General features: G+C 37.4%; 1 protein-coding gene and 1 pseudogene across 5 annotated transcripts in view; both read left to right on the top strand.

The window, feature by feature from the left end:
* The window catches only part of CPAP (centrosome assembly and centriole elongation protein), a 66,307-nt gene that overhangs the window by 11,403 nt on the left and 35,021 nt on the right, over positions 1-19,883 (top strand). For all 5 annotated transcript variants that reach the window (XM_016203560.2, XM_087814424.1, XM_016203559.2 and 2 more), the window contains 7 exons: positions 2,163-2,671; positions 3,214-3,337; positions 6,751-7,050; positions 8,725-8,836; positions 10,775-10,877; positions 10,974-12,600; positions 14,636-14,768. In XM_016203560.2, coding sequence (XP_016059046.2) covers positions 2,228-2,671; positions 3,214-3,337; positions 6,751-7,050; positions 8,725-8,836; positions 10,775-10,877; positions 10,974-12,600; positions 14,636-14,768 — 2,843 coding nt within the window. In that variant the 5' untranslated portion in view covers positions 2,163-2,227. The remainder of the gene's footprint in view (positions 1-2,162; positions 2,672-3,213; positions 3,338-6,750; positions 7,051-8,724; positions 8,837-10,774; positions 10,878-10,973; positions 12,601-14,635; positions 14,769-19,883) is intronic.
* Positions 9,882-10,300, top strand: LOC107529933 (small nuclear ribonucleoprotein F pseudogene; annotated as a pseudogene).

Here is a 19,883-nt window from a genome sequence, read left to right as displayed (position 1 = left end):
ATAGTGGGTGCCTTTCCACTTTCCCTTTGTGTTAGTCATTTTGGTGAATTACTGGAAGATGACATTTCTGGCCAAAAGGAGGGCCAGAATTGGGCACTTTTTATGGTGGATGAAGGGACTATAGTCTAGAAACAGAAAAGAACAAGATGGAAAACACATTATCTACTTCCAGGCTCAGTGGTATAAGGGTATGGGCGCCATAGGGAGACGTGCTCTCAGGAAAGTGAGAGAAGAGGTTAAGGATAATAGGAGATTTTGCCGGTGGTGGACAGTGAGTGTTTTTGCACTGGAGATGCTTGGGAGATAGAGACAGAATTAAAGCATATGTGTGGGAATTTGCATATGAGATAAAGGGTGGTTTGGGATTCAGAGCCTTTTTGTGATGACTGATGTAAATAGGTTTAAACACATGAGATTAATCCTGGAGAATTGAAGGTGGATAGTGGTGATGGGGACTATGAGAAGTGGGATTCTGAAGGAATTGGCATGGGGGGGGTGTTTTGCAGATGAAGGTTATGAAGTGGCTAGGTCTGACTCTGCCCCTTATAGCTGTACCACTCGCTCCCTCTCCTCTGCCAGATCCTTAATTTTTTTTTTTTTTTTTTAAATATATCTTTTTTGATTTCAGAGAGAGGAAAGGAGAGGGAGAGAGAGAGAGAGATAGAAACATCAATGATGAGAGAGTCATTGATCGGCTGCAGCCCGCAACCCAGGCATGTGCCCTAACGGGGAATCGAACCCTGATTGCCTGGATCCTAGGTCGACGCTCAACCACTGAGCCACGCCCGGCTGGGCCAGATCCTTAATTTTATCCTCTAAGTGAGGACTCCTTGTTCACGCTATCTAAATGTGCAGTCTCCTTCCCCTACATGGCCTTTATTTTTCTCTTTAGTACTTATTACTATTTAACATTGTGTAATTTACTTTTATGTATGTGTATTTTCACCACTAGACTAGATTGACTGATTAACTGCTATATATATACCCATCCTAAAACAATGACTAGCACAGAGTAAGAAAATAAATACTTGTTGAGGAAAATCAGACATACAAAGGAGGAACGGCTTATGTTCTTTGCCATGTCCCGTTTACATTTATTGCATTAGGAAATTGTTTATTTTAGAGTATGATTCATATAGAGTAGCTGTCGTATGGTATGAACCAGTTATTTTTTTATTCAAAAAAATCTTTATTGATTTCAGAGAGAAGAAGGGAGAGGGAGAGATAGAAACATCAATGGTGAGTGAGTCATTGATTGGCTGCCTCCTGCATGCCCCACACTGGGGATTGAGCCTGCAACCCAGGCATGTGCCCTGACCCGGAATCGAACCACGATCTCCTGGATCATAGGTCGATGCTCAGCTGCTGAGTCACACCCAGCTGGGCTGAACCAGTGTTATTTTTATTGTTGAACGTTGACTGAACACAAATGATACCTTATAATATTGAATTTTCAATAATATAACCTTAGTTGTGATTTAATTTAAATTAATTTTAGCAAATATTTATCAAGTTTCTTCTATTTACCTGGAATGAATGGTACTGGGCAATGGTGAATATACAGATATCTTTAAGGAACTCACAGCTGGGTAGATTATGAACACAAAAGCACGATACCACCTATAGTGGGATGAATGCCAAAGCAGTGATAACAGAGACCTCTAGGCATACAGATGAGGGGACTGCCTGGTGAACGAGGGGTTAGGATATTGAAGGAGTAAGGGACAGTGGGAAGCAGTGCCAGGTAAAGCCATGTGGGGGTGAGTTTTGTCCTGGAATTAGGGAGAGCATGGGTTCCCCAGTTAGGCAGAGAAGGTATGTTGTACTAGGGCCAGAAGCATGAAAGTGCTTAATGTGGGTGTTTGATATTGAGAGTGGCTTTTTTCCCTCTTTGGTAATCGAATATCTTAGAAGGTGGTTTAACTCCCATAGTGTTAGGTCAACTGGTCTAGCACTTGTATAAAATCATCAGAATGATTAGATGAGAAGGGAACTTAGATTTTTGATCCATTGAACTTGGATTTTAAGATATTTTATCAAAGTCTTAAATATCCAGAAGCTAGTTAAAGTCTTTTGCATATGAAATATTCAAAAGCTTTTTTGTGCTGGGTCAAGGTTTGTGTAGGATATTTTTAATACTTTTTGTTGACTGTCTTCTACAGGTGTTGGAAATTAATAGCTCTTCTAGTTTTTGCATTATTTAAATACAGTAGAAAATTGGAATAAAATGTTCCTGATGCCCGCCTCTTCAGAGTTAAACAGTGGGCAGAACTTCCTAACCCAGTGGATGACCAATCCTTCTCGGGCTGGAGTCATATTAAATCGTGGATTTCCTATTTTGGAAGCAGATGAAGAGAAGCGAGCAAATGTGAACATTTCCACCAGCTTTCCTGTTAAAGCCACACAGTTCTCAAATAGCTTGAACTTTATAAGTGAAGACGATTCACTTCGTGAAGAAGAGAAGTTGGAGTCTCACAGCCCTTCTAAACTACAGTCAGATAAATCTGAAACACATGCAGTCTTTCCTTTACCTAAAGAGGGACCACAACCAGTGGCATGTCAGGATGCTCCTGGACACTGGGAAGATAACAAAAGTGACTTTATCTCAGATCTTGTGAGTGAATTCAAAGAAGTGGCTTATAAAGACCCACTTTTTAAAAAGCTTGAACAGGTACACCAGGACTTGGCCTAATATGTATTTATGTTATTGCAAGTTTTTGTCTATGATGAAAGTCACCAGTTTCAGGCCCTCTTGTTTCTTCCCCTTTAATATGAAGTACTCAAAATAACCCAATTTTGCTTTTTGTCTAATGTGAGACATTAAAGCATATTTGTTATGTAAGACATAGCATTTAAGATAATATCTCCTAGTTTCTATCTCATTTGGTAAAAACTAAATTAGAAATTGTTGACCAAATAATTAGAGGAAAAAGTTGATCATAAATGTACTGATTACCTAATATATTTTAAGAATCAAAGGATTTATTTGACTTTTTCTGTTTCTTAGTTGAGAGAGTCAATATGGTTTCCATCATAAAAATTGGATTTTAGAGTTTTAGTGGCAGATTTAGTTACTTTGAGATCCCTCTTTGAAACTCTTTATTAGGGAAGATGTAAGAAGGGAGATGGGAGGGATTAAAATAAAGGTAAAGAGCGAAGGTTCATAAAGAAATGTAAAGTTAGTTTAATAAAGTTAATTTTATATTTAAAAAGCTGAAAGAGGTGCAGCAGAAGAAGCAGGAACAACTGAAGAGGCAACAGTTGGAGCAACTGCAAAGACTCATGGAAGAGCAAGAAAAGCTGCTCACTATGGTGTCTGGGCAGCGCACACTCTCAGGTATTTTTTGCTTACATAGGACTTCCAGTTAGTACAATGATTGGCAGTTACACACATTTCTTACCATGAATTGTTTGACAGGTTATTTCTACTATTCTCTATCATATGTTGCAAACGCCAGTTTCTTAGAGGCGAGGCAGATAATTGAAACAGTGGTGGTGTAAACTAATTGGGACAAGTGAAAGCTGTGCCATTCTGGAACATTTGTATCCTTAAAGACATTCACATTTACTTATAAAATTTAAAGAAGACTTAGTAGAATAAAAGATCCAGAACCAAAGCTGGCCTAAGGCTCCTGGTTTATATATTATAGCTGATGAATGAAAAACTGCTCTGGATTGTAGGGGTAAATATGTGTGGAAGCCACTCTACTCAGCTAAAGAACCATACTAGAAACATTTCTTTGTTCAGCGGATGACAGAATTCTTTTGTTATATGCTCAGTCCATAAATAGCATGATGTGCTTATCATGGGAAAAGCCTGTTGAAGTGTGTCTGGAGCAGTGGTTTTGAAAGTGTGTTTATCATACTTTATAGTAACAAAAACATTTTGATTTCAAAGAAATTTCATAAATCTGTCTTTATTGGTGTGCCTGGCATGTAACAAGAATATTTTCTATTTTGTTTATTCTATGTTAAAAAAAAAGTGCCAGTCATGACCTGTTGCATCTCGTGATAAAATGACTAATGGATTGTGTCCCACAGTTTGAAACCCAGTGATATGGAGTTATGGGGGTCTGCTTGGTGCTACCTTTGAAGAGACACACTTTACTGATTCAAGACAGTGCTGTTGTGTTCCGAGGTTGCATGGGCATTGAGAATACAAAGAAGAAAAGACAATGGCAAATGAGTGTGCAGAGTGTGGCTGAGTGGGACTTGGGAGTGGTGGGAGTGGTGAGGATGAGAATGAGGCAAATAAGAATGGTTTAGGGAGTTTGGATGTCACCAGAGATGGGATTCTTGCCGCCCCTCCCCCGTGATAGAAATCAAGAAGGGAGGCGAAACAGTTCCACAAGAAGGGGTTTACTGAAACAAACTAGAGGGAAAGGAGAAAGGGAGCACACACTAATAAAGAATATGGCTCCCCGCCCTGGCCTGTGTGGCTCAGTGGTTAGGGCGTTGACCCTTGTATCAAAGGGTTGCGGGTTTGACCCCTGGTCAAGGGCATGTACCTGCGTTGCTGGTTCCATCCCTGGCCCCAATCAGGGAGTGTGCAGGAGGCAACCAGTCGATGTATCTCTTCCACATCAACGTTTCTTCTCTCCCCTTCCCTGCCTCCCTTCCACTTTCTCTAAAAGTCAGTGGCTCCCCAAACTGCTGCCAGGGTCTGGCTTATATATGGCTCGGTTCTTCACTCAGGCTCAGGGTAGATTTCTTTGCTTTCCAGGAACCCTTTGGTTTTGCGGGTGGGTGTCCACCAGTGCATGTGCAGAGTGGAGCTTTTTGGGGAGTGCCTGATGAGAAACTTTAAACTTATTTAAGAGAGGCTCAAAAAATAAAAAATTGAAGAGCATTCCCATCTGTTTAACAGAGGCTTATCCTGTCTGAATTCTTAAATAAAACTTAAAAAAACCAAACCAAGTGCAGCCCTAGCCAGTTTAACTCAGTGGTTAGAGTGTCAGCCCACAGACTGAAGGGTTCTGGGTTCAATTTTGGCCAGGAGCATGTGCCTTGGTTGTAGGCTTGATCCCTGCCCTGGTCTGGGTACATGCGGGAGGCAACCAATTGGTGTGTCTCCCTCACATCCATCTTTCTCTCTTTCTCCCTTCTACTCTCTCTGAAAAGCAGTGGAAAAAATATCCTCGGCTGCGGATTAAAAAAACAACTGAGTGCATGGTGGCGATGAATACAGTGATTGCTGGCACAGTTATGTCCTGTGGTCCTGCTTTTGAGCGAAGGCACCATGAGTTTCCACTTTGCTTTTGCACTGTCAGTGCACAGTGAAACATGCAAATACTGTCTTAATATTTTATTTTATTTTAATTTTTAAAAATATATCTTTATTGATTTCAGAGAGAGAAAAGGAGAGGGAGAGAGAGAGAGACAGAAACATCAATGATGAAAGAGTCATTGATCGAGCCCACAACCCGGGCATGCGCCCTGACCGGGAATCAAACCCCGATCGCCTGGATCCTAGGTTGATGCTCAACTGCTGAGCCACACCCGGCCGGGCTTTATTTTAATTTTTAAAAAATATATCTTTATTGATTTCAGAGAGAGAGAAAGGGAGAGGGAGAGATAGAAACATCAGTGATGAGAGAGTCCTCATTGATCTGCTGCCTCCTGCACATTCGCGACTGGGGATCGAGCCCACAACCCGGGCATGTGCCCTGACCGGGAATCGAACCATGATCTCCTGGATCCTAGATTGATGCTCAACTGCTGAGCCATGCCTGGCTGGGCTGTCTTAATATTTTATGAAAATAGTTTTGACCTGTTACCTAATGTCCTGAAAGAGTCTTGGAGACCTCCAGGGGTTTATAGACCACCCTTTGAAACTGCTCCTTTGGGATATTGCTCTTTTGTCAGTGATATGTTCAGGTTGAAGTGGGATGACCATTAGTCAAAAATAATTTAAATGGGGAGAGTATTGTTATAAAATAAAGGAAGGGAAGTCGAACTGGATATTTAATGAAGATCTACCTGATGTCCAGTTTTTTTTTGTGGGCTAGGAGTGAGGTAGATAGGTGGCACAATTCTTTTATAAAACACTTTCCATCCTGTCTTCACTCTAAATTTAGTTGAAACAATTGGAGAATTAGAGGGGTAGTAGCAGGATATCAAGGGGCTGGTACAACAGGCAGGATGGCTAGTATTGTCATCTGCCCTCCAAGAGATACTGGGGAATCTCTCTTTATTGGGTTATTTGAAAAGCAGAGACTTAAGAAAGAAAACAGAAGAATAATACAGGAAATTGAGAAACTACAGAAAAGTTAAAAACAGAAAAATTGCCTATAATTCCATTGCCTGAGGATACCAAAACGTCAGTGGTAATCTGAAGGGAAGATACTTTTATATGCGGTGACACAGAGCATGACCATTAGGGAATAGTTCAGATCATTTGTAATTATCTGCATTGAAGCTGTTTAACTGTATTTGTCATGGAGCTGCAGAGCTGAGGAGTGCTTGTCACAGTTGGCACACAAGTGGTGCCTTACAGAGGTAGGCTGTGCTGCAGCTCTGCCTTGTACACATGGTCTGCACATGAATCAGTGTAAACATGTTCTCAATTAAAATGATTCAAGAGTCATTTTGGACTTTTAAAATTTTATGATTTTGTTAAACACAGTTTCCTAATTAGGAGGAAAAAAACACTGTTATCACTTTGGAGAAAACTTTGTGGTGGGATCACTAATGGGTAGAAACAAAAATGTTATAGAGACTCATCAGTTTATTGATTTTCTTAATTGCAAGGTTTAACTCTACTGCCTGATGATCAGAGTCAGAAGTACAGATCTCCAGGAAGTTCAGCCACCATAGAGAAACCCAAACCCTTCTTACCATCACATATCTACCAGAATCAAACCCAAGGAAAAACATACACTTCCAACATTTTGTCCTGTGAACCAAATAACTTCTGTAGAACTACTCATCAAGATTTTGTCTCAACTTCAAAAAGTGACGCTTCTCCTAGTTTGTTTTATGAGGCACAATATCAAGAAACACTTGTGAAAAAAAATGATTTGAAGGAAGAAAACCATAATCATCCTAAAGGTGAGTTACTTGTATTTCTCTCTTCTGCACTTAACCAAGAGTGTTACCAAGTTGTCCTACGACAAGAAGAGTCCTTTATATATTTTTCTTCTGTGCTCTTGGCTTTAATTGTGAGGTCCTACATGCTGCACAGCTCCTAATCCTAAATTGGAGTCAGACACAGAATTTGTGACTTTCCAAGAACAATCTCAGTACTCATGCTGACTTCAAACCTTGTGTGGTAGCTTGGGGACTTCCAAAATGAAGGCAAAAAGTTCTGTTGAACCATTTTTCTTTGAGAGCTTAGAAATAGTTTGAGGTTGATTTAAAATGTGTGTGGTGGTGGAGGCACTTGATAGAAGATGTAATATGTGAGAAAAAGGTTGGTGATGGGACTTATTACTCATAAAAAATCTCCCCTAACACAGACCCTCATTTTGTCTTCACCATATGTCTGTATTCCTAGTACCCAGCATGTTCTTGCCACAGAACTGGCACTCAGTGTCTGATGATCTAAACTCATAGAGCTCTCATGTGATTTCTGATATATTTTTTTTTCTGGTCTTTTTTTCTGCTCCCCATTTCACATTTTGTAATTATAGAATATTATATAATAGTGTTCTTTCCCACTCAACATGGAAAATGATTATGGTAGTCTTTATAATAATAATTTTAATGATTTCATCATTATGTTAGCCAGGTAATATATCAGTATATAATGTTGTGAAATACTAAGTAGTTTTCAGTATTTAAATTTTTAATTTAATTTCCAGTTTTCAAGAATATATTCTTTTGAGTTAAGTTACAGAAAACTACAAATAATATGATGAGGTATCTATGCTTACTACGTAGTATTGTGCATAATATTTTATTCCTAATTCAGAGCAATTCCTTGATATGGAATTACATAATACAATACACCTTTTATATTGGAAAATTTCAAACATCTAGAAAACTTGAAAGGCCACAGCAATGATTACCAGTATACCTACCACCTAGATTTAACAGTTAATAATTTGCCATATTTACTCTGTCTATATATATTTGTCTGTGTGTATATATATCTATGTTGATACCTATATCTCTGTCTACATCTATATATAGTTTGCTGAGTCATTTCAGATTTTTCAGCATGCATCAAGTAAAAATTAGGACATTCTTTTGTATTACCACAAAACTATTATTATACCTAGGGACACTAACAATAATTTTGATATTCAAATCCATTTTAGAATTCTCCCTATTATCTCAAAAATGCCTTTAAAAAAAAAATTTATTGTTGAAAGTATTACAGATGTCCCCATTTTTTCCCCATTGACCCTTTCTACGCTGCACCCACCCCCACCCTAGATCTTCACCACACTATTGTCTGTGGGTGTTTTTTTTTATAAAACCAGAAGCCAATCATATATTACATTCAGCTGTTTTAACTCTTTAGTCTTTTTTAATTTAGAAAAGCTCACACTTTTTTTTTTATAACATTAACCTTTTAAAGAATGTTGTGTTTTAATTATGGTTTTGTAGTTTTTCTATATCATATTAAAGAAATCCTTGAGAGTTCTGAAATTTTTGGCATACCTTACTTTTAACCATTTTTTTTTTTTTTTTTTTTAGCTTAGCAACTTGTAAAATTCTCAAGTTTTAAGACTTTAATTTGCTTTTTTTGAACTAAATTGTTCCTATTTTTTATCCTAGGTGAAGGTATTTTACCATGTTGGGAGAAAATGACAAACCAGATTCAGGAAGGGAATGATGTGAACTTAAAAAAAATTGCCGATTCCTCAGAAGTGGTTAATAATGAAGAAAGGTATAATCCGTGTTAAAAGGAATAAGAAATGTGATAATTTAATATAATAGCCAGCCATTATTATTGAGCACTTTCTTTTTTTGAAAGAGTCATAGTTTTCTTGTTTTTGCTTGAAGGTGCTTTTAGGTGTAAGGCTGAAAATACAATTTATCACATACTGTTAGCAACAGAGAGGTTGGGGAGATAACATCAGTTTAGGTGGCTTTGACATTGTATTGGAAGAACTGAGCAAACTTTTCTCACCTAACAAATATCTGGATAAAATTAATCTCTCAAATAGTTAGGTAAATCTTATTTTGGAGAAGAGAAAAAATTGGAGTCTCACATTTGGCATCACTTATAAATTAAAATTGTGTAAGTCTTGTTACAGAATTTAAAAACTTTATGACATAGATAAAATACCAATATTGAAGTTGTTTATTATTTTCTTAAATATTTGATGATGGGCAAATGATTTTAAGAAAGTTTATTTTTATTGATTTTAGAGAGACAATGGGAGAGAGAGAGAACATCAGTGTGAGAGAGAAACATGGGTCAGCTGCCTCCCACACACGCCCCAGCTGGGGATCAAACCTGCAACCAAGGTATGTGCCCTAACCAGGAATCGAACCCACCACCTTTTTAAAAAACATATCTTTATTGATTTTAGTGAGAGGAAAGGAGGGGGGGAGAGAGAGATAGAAACATCAATGATGAGAGAGTCACTGATCGGCTGCCTAGCCTGCAACCGAGGCATGTGTCCTGTCCGGGAATCGAACCTCCATCTCCTGGATCCTGGGTCGATGCTCAACCGCTGAGCCACGCCCGGCCGGGCCCCACCACCTTTTGGTGTATGGGATGATGCTCCAACCAACTGAACCACACTGGCCAGGGTGCAGATGACTTTTTTTATTGTTGCTCTATTTACATTGTTAAGGATCTTTTTAAATTAACAAATATGTATATAATGAACTATTTTTGAAATATATTTTAAAGTTATATAATGAATATGTTACTTCAAAAGTTAATCTAAGGTCAACAGATGGACTTCAGAAGGATTTTTTCAAATCCTGTAGAGAATTGTATATTTCTGTATTTTGGGAGATGGAGTGGGATTGTAGCTTTCATTACATTTTCAAAGGGTGTGGTGTTCCAGGCACGAGGAACGGATCACAGCTGGGTCACAGCAAGTAGCCTACAGCATTTGTTTGTTGTTGAGATGAATTTTCCCCGCAATCCCAAACCTTCCTCAGTGGATGAACAGTAAAGCCAGTAGTGGTGAAACTTAAGTGGGGAATGGAGTACAAAGGCTACCTGGTACCTGTAAATGGCTATATGAACTTGCAGCTTGCAAACACAGAATACATAGATGGAGCCTTGTCTGGACACCTGGGTGAAGTTCTAATAAGGTGTAATAATGTCCTTTATATCAGGGGTGTTGAAGAAGAGGAAGAAGGAGAAATGAGAAAAGAGCATCTTTTGTGAGGAGTGTTTTCTTTAAATCCTCACTGGAGGATATTTTTTCCATTGCTTTTTCAGAGAGAATGGAAGAGGGGTCGGGGGGAGGGAGAGAGAGAGAGGGAGAGAGATAAACATGGATGTGAGAGAGAGAGAGATGTTGATTGGTTGCCTCCCTCCCGTGCCCCGACCAGGGCTGGGTATGGAGCCTGCAACCGAGGTATGTGCCCTTGACCGGAATAGAACCCAGGACCCTTCAGTCCTCAGGCTCATGCTCTAACCACTGAGTCAAACTGGCTAGGGCTGTGGGGAATTTTTAAATATATATTTCTAGACAATAAAAATTTGTTTTTCAACATGAAAAGCATTTTCACAGGGGAGCTGTGATTTTGAAAAAGGTTAGTTTTCAATGTAGTTGGGAGTATGTATCAAGCACACTTAAGTGTAAAATATTTACCACATCATGATTTGCATGTTAAATAACTTTATTTTTATGATTAGGCCTATTAAAGCTGCTATTAGAGAAAGGAAACAGACATTTGAAGACTACTTGGAAGAACAAATTCAGTTGGAAGAACAAGACTTGAAACGGAAACAGCTAAGGGTTAGCATCACCACTATTTGATTAAATTATCTAAGACTAGAGATTTGTTTATAACTAATATACCAGAATTAATTCAAATTTTGTTCTTTATTGTAGGAAGCAGAAGGATCATTGCTAATCAAAGCAAAACCAAAACAGCCATTCTTAAAACGAGGAGAAGGTTTAGCTAGGTTTACTAATGCTAAATCTAAGTTTCAGAAAGGGAGGGACAGTAAACTAGTGACTAATCAGAGCATTTCAGAGGACCAAGCTGTGTTTAAAATAGAAAGACAGCAGTTCCATCGGAAAACTGCTTTTATAAATAAAGAACTATGTACAGAGAACCCTTCTGCTAAAAAGAGCAATAAAGCTAGAACCAAGAGTGGTTCTGTCACACTCAGTCAGAAGCCAAAAGTGCTTACAAGTAATAACAGGAAAGGTCTCTTTCCATCAGGATTGAAAATACTGTCAGGGAAGAAATGTGATGGGCAATTTAGAGACCAGATCAAATTAGAAAAAAAAGTAGAATCTAATAAAGAAAATGAACCTGAGTGTTCAAAACCTTGTGATATTGGTTGCAAAGTCTGGAATAACACACAAATTAAAGACAGACTTCCCCTTTTGACAGGGCTGGTTGGCTCCATGGCTTCTAAGAGCCCAATAAATGAGGCCTTGAAAGAGTCAGCATCTTCTCTTGACATTTCTCTTCAGAAAAAGTTAGAGAATTGGGAACGAGAAAAGGAAAAGGAAAATTTGGAATTAGATGAATTTTTGTTTTTAGAACAAGCTGCTGATGAAATATCATTTTCCAGCAATTCCTCATTTGTACTGAAGATCTTAGAGAGGGACCAACACATCTGCAAAGATCACCGGTTGTCTTCTACCCCTGTCAAAGCTGTGCAGCAGCAAAAGATGACAACACTGGGTCTCATTAATCAGTGTAATCAAAATGAGCATCCAGACCATATTGAAGGTGAAAATGAGGGTGAGTGTGAGGTTGCACCCAAAGAAATTAATTCAGCTTCCTCATCTGATGGATTTGGGGGACTATCTTGTAAAGTCAGTAAAAAAGTGTTCCAAATGAGCACTTCTGAAAATCAGATGAGGTTGAATGCAAGCAAAGATGGTGTAATGAACAGTGACAGTAGCACTGACTCCGAGGAACAAGGGGGCATTATCATAAAGCCATCAACTGAGGATAGCAAAAGGAGTTTGAGCAGCAGGGAAGATAGTCCACAAGTCTGTGATGGTAAGGGACCTTTCAGGAACACTGAGACTCAAGAAGAGGATAAGAGGAGAGATGTGGATTTGGATTTGTCTGATAAAGATTATAGTAGTGATGAGTCTATCATAACAGAAAGCTTGAAAAATAAAGGTTCTGAGTCCTCAAGAAGACCCTCATCTCTAAGTGTGAATAAAATTGACTTTGATGATGAAAGAACTTGGACCGATCTTGAGAATTCATTTAAACATGATGTTATGCTTGGGAATGAAGCCATTTATGGAACTCCCCAGACCACCTACCCTAATAGGAGTGAAATATGTGTACTAGACAAAACAGTAAAAAGGAAGATTGCATCAGTCAAGAAGGAAGACTTGAGCCAATCCAGCAGAGGCACAAGTCCTCCTCTTCCATCGGACCTGATGATGAAATTCTTCCCTTCTTTGAAACCAAAACCAAAATCAAAGTCAGATTCACACTTGGGAAATGAACACAACTTAAACATTCAAGACCAACCCCCTGGTAAGTCAGCATTATATATAGCAAAGTGTTATAAATGTAACATCAGTATGTTGTCAGAATGCTTAAAATCCTAACCTTTCTGGTTACTCAGTAAAGTCTAATTATAGGCGATTTTTAAAAATTTGATCTGCTTTGTGGGTCTCAATCATGTAATAGTTGCGAGTATAAGAGGTTTGGATGAATTGTTTCAGATTTTTCAAATTTAAGCTTGTGTCTTATTTTCAAGGCTTTAAAATTAATTGCTTTATTATAAAATGAGGTAACATTTAAGTTTCTTTTATAGCCAGGGAGTACTCAATTTATGGTTTGTATTACTGTGGAGTAAACTTTGTGCGTGCATACTTTTTTTTTGCACACTTTCTTTTAATAACTGTATTTTTACTTAAATTTTTTTTTTTAACTACCTCATGCATTAATTTGCTAAATATGACCAAGAAGAAATACAGTATAATCTAAGTTTCTTTCTTTCCCCAGACCTGAGCTCCTAGTCCCCTTTCCTAGACACACCAGCATTCCCATGCATTTGTATATGATAAAAACATTCCATGCATATGAAAGCATATGTGTGAGTGTAATTTCCTTTCTATACAAATGAAACATCACTTTAAAAATAACATTCTTCACCTTATAATATATTTGGAAGATTGTTCTAACACACATATACATACATCTGCCTTGTTCCATTTAATGGCTGTATAGTATTCAGTTGATGTGATGGATTTTTTAAACCTATGTTGAAAAGTTTTATTATATCATGTTATAGTATAAACTGTGAATGCCTTGCAAAGCATAGGTGCTTTAAAATATAAATTATAGAAAGCTATTTTAAAAAATACTCTGAATTTAAAAGTAGTGCTTTTTGCAGAAAGTTTGGAAGTTTAAAAAGTATAGGAGCAAAAATGTATGTAACTGAGCTGCCCAAAGGTAACTGAACTGCCCAGTGATATCATTTTGGGATATTTCCTTTTACAAAAATGTATGTAACTGAACTGCCCAGTGATATCATTTTGGGATATTTCCTTTTAGTCATTTTTCCTATGTATTTTTAAAAAATATATGACTTTATTGATTTCAGAGAGAGGGAGGGAGAGGGGGAGAGAGAGATAGAAATATCAGTGATGAGAGAGTCATTGATTGGCTGCCTCCTGTATGTCCCTGGGAGTCGAGCTCACAATCTGGGCATGTGCCCTGACTGGGAATCGAACTGTGATCAACCGCTGAGCCATGCCAGCTGGGCATTCCTATGTATTTTAAACATTGTAGAGATATATATTATAACTTGCCCCATCCTTTTTGACTAGGTATATAACGTGTTGGCTATATCATTAACACTGTGTACTTTAAAAATGACTGCATATCATTATATGAATATAGCATAATTTTATTCAGTAATTTTCTTAATGTCGGACAAATTATTTACTAGTAGAAATACCGCTGCCATGCATATTTTTGTGCAAAACTGTAAGATTTTACAAGTTTGTTCTTTAACTAGGTTTTTAGAAGTAGGGTCAAAGGGTGGGTATGTGTATTTTAGTCTTGTGATATAGATCAGATTTAGTTTGCAAAAGGGTAGTTGAAGGACTGAAGCATTTCCTATTTTACTCTCTTAAATAGCAAGTTAATGTTGAAACAGGTCTTAATTTGTATTTCTTTGATTAGTGAGAGGTAAACTTTGCTTTTTGGTATTAATTTGTGCTTTAGATATTTTGTGACTTATTCATGTTCTTAAGCTATTTTTATATACTAACCTTAAAAATTTTTAAATTTATTCCAATGTGTTTTTTTTAATATATAGTGTTAATTCATTGTCAGATTGAAACTCTTTTGAGGTTGAATAATTTGATTCTTAAATTTAGACTGGTTTCATATGGAAAGTTAGGCCAATAAAAATCGAAGAAAAATTGTTAAACATTATTTCTAATGTATTTTAGTGGGGGTATTTACTGTATTTTTGGCTCTTAGTGTTAATAGCTAGCTAGTATTTTTGCTGCTGAAGACCTCTTGTGAAATACAATATTTATGGCCTATTTTATAGGTGACAGCGCTCGATCTGAAGTTTTGAGAGAGAAAGTTATTGAATTGGAAATGGAAATAGAAAAATTTAAAGCTGAGAACACATCTTTAGCTAAACTTCGAGCTGAACGAGAGAGTGCATTGGAAAAACTCAGGTAAGTTTGTGTCTATAAGTTGGGAAAATATACAGTGATTCAGTTAATACTTTAAGATCTTATCTAAAATACTGGAAACAATTTTTATCAATCTAACAATATAAAAATGGAAATGAACTCTGTACCACCTGTGAATTTTTTGACTAAATCAAATGACTAATTGTGATCAAAGATGTGCTAAAGAGGGAATTCTCTTGGTGATGAGATTATAAATTGAAATTTGAAAAGCAGTTTGAGGTTATGAATTCAAGTACTACATTGATTAATTGTGTATTAATTCCCTAGGGCTGTTATAACAAAGTACATACAAACTGGGTGGCTTAAAACAGCAGGAATTTATTTTCTCACGGTTCTGAAGGCTTAGAAGTTCAAAGTCGGGGTGCCAGCAGAGCAATGCTTTTTTTCCTATCTCCTATCTTCTTTTGGTTGCTGACAACTCTTAGCATTTCTTGGCTTGCAGCTGAACATTTGGGTTGTTTCTACCTTTTGGTTATTGTGAATAATGGTGTTATCATTGGTGTACAAATATCTTTTCAAGTTTCTGCTTTTAATTCTTTTGGATATATACACAGGGTGGAATTGCTGGATCATACAGTAATTACTTAATTTTCTTTTTCCATTGACTTTTTAGAAAGTGGAAGGGAGGAAGGGATCAAGGATGAGGCAGGGAGAGGGAGAGAGAGACAGAGAAACATCGACATGAGAGACACATTGATTGGTTTGCCTCTCCCACATGCCCGAACTGGGGCTGGGGAATCGAACCTGCAACCCAGGTATGTGCCCATGAATCAAACCTGAGACCCTATGGTGCGTGGGTTGATGCTCTAGCCACTTAACTACACTGGCCAGAGTGGTAATTACTTAATTTTTTTAGGAACTACCATACTGTTTTCCCCAGTGGCTGCACTAGTTTACATCAGATAAATTGGCTTGCATATGTTGACCCAGCCATGTATTTGAGGGATGTATCTGACTTGGTCATCCTGTATAATCCTTTTAATGTACTGTTGAATTTGGTTTGCTTATCTTTCACTGAGGATTTTTACATCTGTATTCATCAAGGGTATTGGCCTGTAGTTTTCTTATGGTGTCTGTGACTTTGGTATCAGTGACACTAGCCTCATAAAATGAGTTTGGAAGTGTTCCTTTTTCCTTTTTTGGAAGAGTTTAAGAAGAATTGGTATTCTTTGAATGATAGAATTTATCTGTGAAGCCATCTGGCCCTGGACTTTTCTTTTTGGGAGATTTTTACTGATTCAGTCTCTTTGTTGTTGGTTATTCAGGCTTTCTATTTCTGCTAGATTCAATTTTGGTAGGTTGTATGTTTCTAGAAATTTATCCATTTCTCCTAGGTCATCCATTTTTTAAAAATTATAATTGTTCATAATATCTTTCTTATTTCTGAGGCATCTTTGGAATATCTCCTCTTTCATTTATGATATTTATTTATCTCTTTTTTTTCTTAGTCTATCTAAGGGTTTGTTGATTTTGTGTGTGGTTTTTCCCTCCTGAGACTCATATAATGTGTATATTGGTTCATTCTTTGGTGTCCTATAAATCCTGTAGGCTTTCTTCATTCCCTTTTTTAAAGAAAAAATTATCTTTATTGCTGAAAGTATTACAGATATCTCCTTTCCCCCCCCCATTGACCCCTTCTACCCCACACCTGCCTCCCCTGCATGACTTCTCCACATTATTGTCTGTGTCCATGGGTAATGCATGTAAGCATATAAATTCTTTGGTTAATCTCTTCTCATCTCCCTGACGCCTCTTCCCTCTGAGATTCGGCAGTCTGTTCCATGCTTCCATGTCTCTGGATCTATTTTGTTCATCAGTTTATTTTGTTTATTAGATTCCCCATATAAGTGAGATCATGTGATACTTGTCTTTCTCTGACTGGCTTATTGCGCTTAGCATAATACTTTTCAGGTCGCTCCATGCTGTCTCAAAGGGTAAGGGATACTTCTTTTTACAGCTTCATAGTATTCCATTGTGTAAATGTACCACAGCTTTTGAATCCACTCATCTACTGATGGGTACTTGGGCTGTTTCCAGATATTAGCTATTGTAAATAGCGCTGCTTTGAACATAGAGGTGCATATATTCTTTCTGATTGGTGTTTTGGGATTCTTAGGATATATTCCTAGAAGTGGGATCACTGGATCAAATGGCAGTCCATTTTTAATTTTTTTGAGGAAACTCTGTACTGTTTTCCATAGTGACTGCACCAGTCTGCCTTCCTACCAGTAGTGTATCAGGGTTCCGTTTTCTCCACGTCATCACCAGCAGTTGTCTTTTGTTGATTTGTTGATGGTAGCCATTCTGACAGGTGTGAGGTGATACTTCATCATCATTTTAATTTGCATCTCTCTGATGATTAGTGACTGTGAGCATGCATTTTTTTCACTCATCTCTTGGCCATCTGTATGTACTCTTCAGAGAAGTATCTATTTTGGTCCTTCGCCCATTTTTAAATTGGATTGTTTGTCTTCCTTTTGTTATGTTGTATGAGTTCTTTATATATTTTGGAAATTAACCCCTTTTCAGATATATCGTTGGCAAATATATTCTCCCATTAGTGGGATCCCTTTCCATTTTGCTGATGGTTTCTTTTGCTCTGCAGAAGCATTTTATTTCTGATGTAGTTCCATTTGTTTATTCTTTCCTTTGTTTCCCTGGCCCTAGGAGATGTATCAGCAAACATTGCATCGAGAGATGTCTGGTATTTTGCTGCCTGTGGTTTCTTCTGGGATTTTTATGGTTTCATGACTTGCATTTAAGTCTTTTACCCATTTTGAGTTTACTCTTGTGTGTGGTGTAAGTTGATGGTCTAGTTTCATTTTTTTGCATGTACCTGTCCAGTTTTCCCAGCACCATTTATTAAAGAGAGTCTTTACTCTGTTATATGCTTTTACTTCCTTTGTCAAATATTGAGTGTAATGGCTTGGGTTGATTTCTGGGTTCTCTGTTCTGTTCCATTGATCTATATGCCTGTTCTTCTACCAATACTAGGCTGTTTTGATCACAGTGGCATCATAGTACAACTTAATATATGGTATTGTGATCCCTCCAACTTTATTCTTCTTTCTCAAGATTGCTGTGGCTATTTGGGGTCATTTTTGGTTCCATGTAAATTTTTGGAGTATTTGTTCTAGACCTGTGAAATATGTCGTTGGTATTTTAATAGGGATTGCATTGAATCTATAGATTGCTTTGGGTAGTGTGGAAATTTTAATGTTAATTCTACCAATCCATGAACACAGTATATTCTTCCACTTGTTTATATCTTCCTCTATCTCTTTTTTTAACGTCTTACAGATTTCAGAGTACAGGTCTTTTACCTCCTTGGTTAAGTTTATTCGCAAAAGTAAAAAACGCCCAGGAAACAAAAGCCCTGGTCCAGATGGCTTCACCGGGGAGTTTTACCAAATATTCAAAGAACTAACACCTATCCCCCTCAAACTATTTTTAAAAAATCCAAGAACAAGGAACACTTCCAAGCTCTTTCCATGAGGCCAGCATTATCCTAATTCCAAAACCAGATAAAGACACTACAAAGAAAGAGAATTATAGGCCAGTATCCCTGATGAACATAGATGCTAAATGCCTCAACAAAGTATTTGTAAATCGGGTCCAGCAATATATTAAAAAAATTATTCACCATGACCAAGTGTGATTTATCCCAGGAATGCAAGGCTGGTATAATATTTGCAAATCAATAAATGTGATATCACGTAAACAAAATGAAGGACAAAAATTACATGATCGTATCAATAGATGCAGAGTAAGCATTTGACAAAATCCAACACCCATTTTTGACAAAATCTCTCAGCAAAGTGGGAATAGAGGGATCATACCTCAACATAATAAAGGCCATATATGACAGACCTACAGCCAACATCAGATGACATGATATTGTACATAGAAAGTCAGAAAACTACTAGATTTAATAAATGAATTCCGCAATGTAGTAGGATACAAAATTGATACCCAAGCTATCTTATTTTTTTTGTTGCAATGGTAAATGGGATTGTTTTTTTAGTTACCTCTCTGAGAGTTTATTATTGGTTTACAAAAATGCCTTTGATTTCTGGCTGTTAATTTTGTGTACTGCTCCTTTGTGGAATTCATTCATTTATTTTAGTGGAGTCTTTAGGGTTCTCTATGTACAATATCATGGCATATGCGAATAGTGACAGTTTTACTTCCTCCTTTCCAATTTGGATGACTTTTTTTTTTTCTTTTTCCTAGAACATTTTCATCACGCCCAAAATGGGCCCTCACAATGTTTTATTTTATTTTTCAATTCCAGTTTACACTCAGTATTATTTTGTATTAGTTTCAGGTATACAGCATAGTGGTTAGACAATCATATACTTTATCAAGTGTTCTCCCTGATATTTCTAGTACCCACCTGGCACCATACATAGTTTCTGTAATATTATTGACTGCATTCCCTATGCTGTACTTTACATCCCTGTGACTATTTTGGAACAACTTTTTTTTTTTTTTAAATTTATCTTTATTGTTGACAGTATTACAGGTATCCCATTTCCCCCCCAATTGATCCCTTCCACTTCGCTCCCACACCCTTCCAAGGCCTTCACCCTGTTATTAACTGTGTCCGTGGGTTATGCATATAACCTCTTTGGTTAATCCCTTCCCACCCTCCACCTGCCTTCTCTCTTTCCTCTGAAATATGATCGTCTGATGCATGCGTCAATGTCTCTGGATCTATTTAGTTCATCAGATTCTTTTGTTCATTAGCTTCTTCTTAAAGAAGACCCTTCAACTTTTCCTGTAGTGCTGGTCTGGTGGTGATGAACTCCTTTAGGTTTTTCTTCTCTGGGAAGCTCTTTATCTGACCTTCAATTCTAAATGATAGCTTTGCTGGGTAGAGCAACCTTGGTTGTAATTCCATGTTTTTCATCACTTTGAATATTTCTTGCCTGCAAAGTTTCTGTTGAGAAATCAGCTGACAGTCGTATGGGTGCTCCCTTGTAGGTAACTAACTGCTTTTCTCTTGCTGCTTTTAAGATTCTCTCTTTGTCTTTAACCTTTGGCATTTTAATTATGATGTGTCTTGCTGTGGGCCTCTTTGGGTTCCTCTTGTTT

The sequence above is a fragment of the Miniopterus natalensis genome, chromosome 2, assembly GCF_054644295.1.
Source record: "Miniopterus natalensis isolate mMinNat1 chromosome 2, mMinNat1.hap1, whole genome shotgun sequence".
NCBI lineage: Eukaryota > Metazoa > Chordata > Mammalia > Chiroptera > Miniopteridae > Miniopterus > Miniopterus natalensis.
This window is presented reverse-complemented; position numbering and strand designations above follow the sequence as displayed.